Source organism: Entamoeba nuttalli, assembly GCF_000257125.1.
Source record: "Entamoeba nuttalli P19 unplaced genomic scaffold asmbl_6352, whole genome shotgun sequence".
Taxonomy (NCBI): Eukaryota; Evosea; order Mastigamoebida; family Endamoebidae; genus Entamoeba; species Entamoeba nuttalli.
Genome location: NW_008578027.1, coordinates 1 through 7,953, shown reverse-complemented (window position 1 = coordinate 7,953; position 7,953 = coordinate 1). Strand labels below are relative to the sequence as shown.

The following is a 7,953-nucleotide window of genomic DNA, read 5'->3' as shown; positions in this document are numbered from 1 at the left end:
AATAAAAAACATGAATGATGTCATGGAATATTGATTCCATAACAACAAAACATACTCTGTAGAGTTTATAGAAAAATAATATACTGGAGTGTTCTCAAATGAACAAATAATAAGAGAAACGATTCTATTAACACTTAAGTAATTGTGCTTTAATTATCTTTTGTTTTAAAAAATAAAAATAAACCAAGAAAAAAACTAAAAACAAGACTTAAAAATCAAAAATGAAATTATTGGTATGTGTTTCACTCATCATTTTTTCTTTTGGTATTGTTGTTAATAAAACTAAAAAGATTAAGTTATATTCTGTTTGTCTTTCTTTGTCATCCTTTTTTATACCTACACTCACTTATAGAAAACAAAACAAAATACTTGTCAAAAAGAACAATGTTCTATTCCATATATTTCCCAAACTTCATTTGACTGTTCTAATGAAGCAAGTGCAAGTGGTTTGTTAAGCAAAGGAGAATTTACTATTGATGATTTGATAGAAGCTATGTACTTTTATGGAACAACAATAGACCTTGTAGGATCATTAAATAAAGACGCCTTTAGCCCACCCTCTTTTATTGTTGTTAAAGTGAATAATAAGCCTGTTAGGTTTGGGGTTATAAATGAAGACTATTTAAAATGTAGATCTGAAGAGTGTTGTATGAGAAGATACAGTGAATCAACAACAGACAGTATTGTCAGAAGAGGAAAAAATATATTTTCAATTGAGAGTCAAAGTAATGTTATATGCATTTCTTCTATAGAGATTAAGTTTAATTATGGAATACAATTACCTGATATTATTACATTAACACCGTCATGTGGTCCTATAGAGGGGAATACAACGATTCAAGTATTTGGGAACAATTTTCAAGAAGAAGGAAAACAATATTATTGTTGGTTTGGGAATGAAAAAAGTAAATTTGATGTAATAAATTCTACATTTGGAAATTGTTTAAGTCCAAATATTAATAAAATTCATTCATATCAATTTCATGTTGGATATGAAGATGATGGAAATATTAAATCAAATGTCGAGTTTGAATATTATAATTGTTCGATAATGAAAGCAGAAAATCAAAATTATCAAGAAAAACAAATTATTATGGTTAATGGAAATGGATTTATTGATACTAAAAGTATTTATTGTAAATTAGAAGAGACTAACTATAGCAAACCATCACCTATTATTTTAAAAGCAGAGTATATTGATCAAAATACAATTATATGTCAAATTAATAATATGGATGAAATTAAAAACAAAGAATATTTTCTTAGTATTTCATTAAATAATGTTGACTATATTAAATACAACATAAGCGTTTTAATTAAACCTGAAGTTCAATATTATAGCATTGAATGGATCATTATTCTAATAATATTGACAATAACTATTATTATTCTTCTATCAATAGTTACTGTTGGTGTTTTATTTATAAAGAAACAATCCCAACAAGAATCTGTTGATCAAACAATCTCAACAAAAGAGATTGTTTGTGATAAAATTATTGGAAGAGGTAGTTTTGGGGATGTATGGAGTGCTAGTTGGAAAGGTCAAGAAATAGCTGTAAAACTCATTCCTATTGAAAGGGTAGAAAAGAAAAATATTGAAGAAGTTACTAAAGAAGTTAAACTTATGAAATCATTAAGACATCCTTGTATTCTTCAATTCTTTGGAAGTGGAATGGATAATAATTTTATGCTTATAGCAATGGAACTAATGCAAAATGGTACTGTTAGAGAGATATTAAATAATAGTTGTATTAATTTAACTATAGAAAATAAATTAAGAATGCTTAAAGACACTGCCAGTGGAATGTTTTATCTTCATCACTGTAAACCACCAATTCTTCATAGAGACCTTAAAACTAATAATTTACTTGTTAATGATAATTGGTGTGTAAAAGTTAGTGATTTTGGATTATCAACACCTTTACTTGGTAAAGAAATTAACACAACAAATCTTTGTGGTACATTAGCATGGATTGCTCCAGAGATTTTACAAAATAAACCATTTGGTATTAAAAGTGATGTGTACTCTTTTGGTATTGTCATGTGGGAAATTCTTACTCGAAAAAGACCATACTCTAAACTTACTCCATATCAGATAATGATTAATGTCAGCCAAAAAGGATCTAGACCTAAAATTCCAAAAAAACTTGCAACTAATGAAATAAATAAAAAATATATTGAATTAATGGAACGTTGCTGGGATGAATTACCTGAAAATCGTCCTTTGTTTGATGAAATTATTGATATTTTGACTGATTTAATAGAAATGACAAAATTTTGTTAATAAATGTTATATATAATCAAAATTTATTTCTTTTTCATTTAAGGAATTTAAAGTACTAAACTTTTATTTATAGATCCAAAAAAGAAGAAAAGAGAAAAATCTAGAGAAAATGAAAAGAAAAAAAGAAAAAGGATTTTTGAGATTCAAAGATGTCTGCTGAACAAATTGCAACATTAACTGTTTGTCTATTTTTTAGTATTAAAAATTAAAGTAAGATGAAAGGTAAATAAATGAATTAACGAAAAAATATTAATAAAATAGTATGAGTTTGAAAGTATTGCAAAGAAATTAGACTATTTACAACATTTAACTAAAGGTTATGCTTCTCTCTTCCAACAAAGAGGAAATACTGAAATTGAATATGCTAAACATTTAATTCAACAATGCTCAACTCCTATGAGAGTTGGAACCCTTTTATTAAAAAAAGAAGTTCCATTAGACTCTCTTGAAAATACTATGAAGAATGCTTTAACTGCATTTAATACAGAAACATTAAAAGTTGCTCAAAGACATAATGAAATGGGTATTATTTTTATTGAACAAGTTTCTAAGCCATTAGAAAATTTACAACGCACACTTGAATTGAACAGAAAAAGAATTGTTAGTGAATATCTTGTAAAACATAAGAACCATCAATTATTAATTAAGAATGCTGAGAAGAGTTCTGAACAATATAAAAAGGCTGTTAATGAATTGAAACAAATTACCTCTCAACTAAATACAGCAATGACACAAAATGTAACTATGGTAGATAAATTAGTAGCTAGAAAACAACAAGCTGTTACTCGTGTACAAACAGCTGAAAATAACTATAAACAAGCAGTTGAAAAAGCTAATGCTTTTGGAGAAGAAATGTATGGTGAACCAGTAAAAAAGATTAATGAAAGTGCCATTGAATTAATTAAGAATCAGTTTGATAGTGCTAAAAATGTTTTTGGTATTGTTGCTACCCAATTAACTGAAGTTGTACCAATTGAAGATGAAGCCTATAAAACACTTAAAACAGAAGTTGACAAGATGAGTTATGAAGAAGACTTAGAACAATTTGTTAAGGCTAATGCTAATGTTCACTCTGCTTATGTTCTTTCTGTTGAACTTGATACTACGTTAAATGAAACACCTGAAGACAATTTTGTTAATGCTCCAACTAGTACTGAAACTCCAGCCACAACAGACTCTACCACTGGAACAGAAAAGAAAGAAGAAGAGAAACCAGTTGAAGAAGAAAAGAAAGAAGAGGAAAAACCAACTGAGGAAGAAAAGAAAGAAGAGGAAAAACCAGCTGAAGAAGAGAACAAGGAGTAAGAACAAACCTCTTTTATTCGATTGAACAATAATGATCAATTGAGACAATTTTCTTTAATAATTATCATAGAGTTATTATTTATTTTTTAATAAGTAGTTAATAATTATAGTTTGTTGCTTGAGGTAAATTATTTCAATGTCTTTGGTGTTAGTAGAAAAACAAAGCACCTACTTTCTCTTGTCATGACTAATTTGTTAGTGATAATAGTAGGAATGTAATTACTTTATCTTTTATGGTCTTAGACTTTTCATTTGAAATGAATGGTTTATATCTCATATATTTCCTTGAAATATTTAAACCATCTTTGCTTTATTAACAAAATAAGAGAAATTTCTTCCAGTGATTTGAAAAATCAAATTCAAACTGTTCATGTAACTTTGCTCAATCAAATAACTATCTAAAAATAAAAGCTGAGATTTTTGAAGAAAAGGAAACAAAAACTTAAAATATGACAAACTGAAAAGATAAAATTATAATTTCACGATGAGACCATCTCATCAATCAGTTTGTTATTTTATTTAAAAATGTTCATTTAGATTTAGTCATTAACGGAGTATAGCCACTTCAATGGATCAATGAACAAGCCAAAATCAACTTGACTAGTTTTAAATCATTGGAGGATGGAGTTGTTTTTGTTCAATTAGTCAACAACCTAACAAATACTAAAGTTGCTTTCAGTGCTCAACCTAAAAATATTTTTCAACGTATAGAAAATTTTAGTGTTGCTTTTGCAACTATTAGGAATAAGTTCAAACATGATTGTACAGAAAATATTATGAGAATGGTTTCTGGAGATGAAGAAGAAATAGCTAAATTTGCTTCAACTTTACAACAAGTTTGGACTGTAAAAAATAAACCAAAAGTGAGTAAATTTGAACCGTTCCATTTTAAAAAGAAGAATGAAAGAACAACAACACATAATACAAATACTGTAATAATGAAAAAATCTACTAAACAATCTATTGTACAAGTTAATGAAATGGATTCAATTAAAAAGGAGAGTATAAAAGAAAATAGTAGTAGTTCTGTTTCAAATGAAGAAGGAAAAGAGTATGAATTTACTGGAGATGAAGAAATTCTTATTGATGAGATAAAAAGAAAAATGAATCGATTTAGAAGAGCTAGTGATCCAAGAGAAATGCAAGTCGTTACTGATGTTGACTTGTATAGTAAAAGGTCTAGAAAAACAATTTGTTTTGGAAAAATTAAGAATGAACAAGTTGGAGAAAGTGCTGAATGTATTGAGTCAAGTGGAACTACAACTACAGAAGGAATAAGTAGTGAAGAGAATGAGAGTGAAAGTTTGTCTTGTAGAGACCAAAGCACTGAAAGACTCAACTCAAGTGAAATAAAAATTGAAGAGAAAAAATTACGACCGAGTCTTCAAGGGAAACTTCATAGGAGAAAAACTACAAGGTTCAGTGCTGAGTTTGGAAAAGAACTTCAAGAGGCTCTTTTAAGACAGCATAACGAACATGAACTACGGGTATTTAATGAAGATCAATTTAAAAATGTACTTAAAGAACTTCATGAAAAAAGAAAGCAAAAAGAGGATGTTGTATTATTAAAGAAATGTGGAGAAAAACAAGCTCTTGCAGTGAAAATGAAACCTAATGGAAGGAATATTTCTCCAAAGAAAGAAGTTCCACCACTCTGTATTAATTCAATGATACAAACAATCTCATATAATAGAGAGGTACCTATTCGAAGAAGAACACAAAGAAGACAATCATGTGCATTGGCTATTGATGAAGTACATGAAATACAAAAAGTTATTGGAGTTGAAAAGAATTGGAATGAGAAAATATATACTGAACAAGACATAGTTCTAGTTAAAGAGATTCAATGGTTAATTAGAAACAGAGAAGCTCATAAAAATGGAATAAAAATTATAAAAAGAATGAAAGAAAGAAAAGGGGCTGTATTAGAATTAATGAAAAATGAGAAATATTTTTTGGAAAATATGGAAATCTTAAAAGAAAGTCTTGAAGTACTTAAGAGTAATGGAGGAGGAAGTATATTTGTTCTTGCACAGGAATATAGGAATAAAGTTGTTGAAGTAACAGAAGAATTAAAGAATAAGTTAGAAGAAATTATTTGTAAGAAAAAAGAAGTATATGGCAATGGAATTGCTCAATGTTTCATAAAGGAATTTGGTAAATTTGAAGAATATGCATATTTCATTAATTTGTATAAAAGAATAATGAATGACTATGAAGAGATTATGAAGAAACAAAGTGAAAAAATGCCAATTTATGAATATATGTTGAAATTGAAAATTAAAAAACAAACTGATTTAGACTCATTAAGTTCTATGCCGTTTCAACATATTATGAGATATAAAATACAACTAAATAGAATTATGGAAACATTACCTAAATATGATTCAAGAATGAAGGAATATGAACAAGCAAATCAAATTGTTGGAGATGTTATTTATAATGTTAATAATCAATATAAAAGTTTTGCTCAATCAACAGAATTAAATGAAATTATTAAAAGACTATCAATTAAAATAGATAAAACATTATTTGGAAGAACAGTTTTATCAATAGAAAATGGTAATATTATTAAAGTGAAATCAAAAGATATTTTTAAAGGGAAGTATAAAGGAAAAACAAAAAAATGTGTTATTCTTATTATTTCTGATGCTATTTTATTTATTGTTAATAAATCATTAACTGATTTAAGTGAAGTACATCTTTCAGATATTTCAGAGAAGAAAAAAGTATTAGTAGAAAATATATTTTATTTTGATAATCTTGTTTTAATGCCATTTAGTTCACATGAAGTACATATTTATAATAATAAAGATGATTATTTAATAAAGTTTTCTAATACAAAGGAAATGACATGTTTTATAAATAAAATAGAAGAAATGATAACTAATTTATGGATTAGATATAGTTCAGTATTAAAGTCAATCAAAGCAGATAATTATTCATTCTTCTCGACTGAAGTAGAGGATACTTCTTTTCATTCAGATGCACTTTTAGATAAAAATACTGTTATTCATATTGTATTAGCTGGAGTTTATTTATACTTATACAAAAGTACTTTAGATTTTGTAAAGCAAAGGAAACCATTACATACATTTAAATTGTTCGAAACTAAAGTTTTAATTCAATGTAACGAATTAGGAGAGACAGCATTTATTACCTTTTGTTCAAATGATAAAGAGATTAAAGTTCAATTACAATCGCTTCCATTAGGAATGTTGTGGATGAATTGTATGAGAAATGAAATGCAGTCACATCTTTATGCTAATAGAAATTGTCTTCCATTATTACCAAACTTACCTATAGGAATTAATCCATGGTATATATGGCAAATTATTCCAAATATTAATGAAAATGATAAATGTTTTCTTTGTGGGAAATTTAGTTCAATGGTCGATGTTCGTACTGGAAAATTTTATTGTACTGAATGTGGAAAAAAGAAAAGAGACGCTTCTTTGTGTGAAACATCTAGAACTGCATTATCAGTACTTGCGTCAATAACAAAAGATTCAAGACAATTATTAGCACGTGGAAATAATATTCTTAAGGCATTAGTCCAAGATCATTAAACATTGTGTTTTTAGTAATTTCAACATATATTTTTGTTTCTTTTTTTTTTCTATTTCTTTTTTTTTTTCTATTTCTTTTTTTAAATGAAACAATGACAACTGTAAGTCAATAGAATTTATTAGAAGGTTTGTTATATTTATTCAACTAAGAATATCATATTACTTCATGACATTATTTAAACAATTCATTTTGTTCTTATTTATTTCATATGGACTCTCTAAACACTTTATGTCATTTTCTGCTGGTGTTATATTTGATGTTGAAGAAGGAGAGTGTTATGAAACTCCAATAGACAAACAACCATTTATCCCGCATTTTGAGAATTACCATTTAGTTGCTTATTTATATTATGACAGTAATTGTACAAAATATTATACTAAAACTCTTTTAAGTGAAACAACATTTACTGGATTAAATAGATTTATTTATGGAAATAATATTCCTAAAAATACTGGTGCTAATCTAAAATTAAGTTCTGATAAAAATCATGGAATTAATAATTATTGGTTAAGTGACTGTGCTGATGATGACATTAATAAAAAAAGGTATATGGTTAATATTCAAAACAAAACAGTCATAAGAAAGTCTTTTGATTATTCTGATATTGATTGCACAGGAGAACCTATTCTTATTGAAACTTTTAAGTGCTATGAAGTTAATAATGACAGGTATATGGATTGTTCACGTGCTTTTCAAAATTAATTAAATTGTGTCATTAAAATAAATTCAGTTAAAATTCCAAATTTTATCTCATTAAGTTTATTTTTTTTTTCATTTCTTTCTATTAATCTCTC

At 26.8% G+C, this 7,953-nt stretch overlaps 4 protein-coding genes across 4 annotated transcripts; all 4 read left to right on the top strand.

Annotated features, from left to right (window-relative positions):
- Positions 1–221: 221 nt before the first annotated feature.
- ENU1_152590 (tyrosin kinase, putative) lies at positions 222–2,284 on the top strand (the record flags this gene model as incomplete). The annotated part of the gene is made up of 2 exons (XM_008860637.1): positions 222–305; positions 353–2,284. 2 exons carry the CDS (start codon positions 222–224, stop codon positions 2,282–2,284), a joined length of 2,016 nt encoding a protein of 671 aa, XP_008858859.1.
- A 149-nt stretch (positions 2,285–2,433) lies between these two features.
- On the top strand, positions 2,434–3,597 carry ENU1_152580 (hypothetical protein; the record flags this gene model as incomplete). Its single annotated transcript, XM_008860636.1, has 2 exons — positions 2,434–2,463; positions 2,546–3,597. The coding sequence occupies 2 exons, from the start codon at positions 2,434–2,436 to the stop codon at positions 3,587–3,589; spliced, it is 1,074 nt and encodes a 357-aa protein (XP_008858858.1). The 3' UTR covers positions 3,590–3,597.
- Positions 3,598–4,365: 768 nt separating this feature from the next.
- ENU1_152570 (hypothetical protein) lies at positions 4,366–7,158 on the top strand (the record flags this gene model as incomplete). The annotated part of the gene is made up of 1 exon (XM_008860635.1): positions 4,366–7,158. One exon carries the CDS (start codon positions 4,366–4,368, stop codon positions 7,156–7,158), a length of 2,793 nt encoding a protein of 930 aa, XP_008858857.1.
- A 229-nt stretch (positions 7,159–7,387) lies between these two features.
- On the top strand, positions 7,388–7,861 carry ENU1_152560 (hypothetical protein; the record flags this gene model as incomplete). Its single annotated transcript, XM_008860634.1, has 1 exon — positions 7,388–7,861. One exon carries the CDS (start codon positions 7,388–7,390, stop codon positions 7,859–7,861), a length of 474 nt encoding a protein of 157 aa, XP_008858856.1.
- Positions 7,862–7,953: the final 92 nt, after the last annotated feature.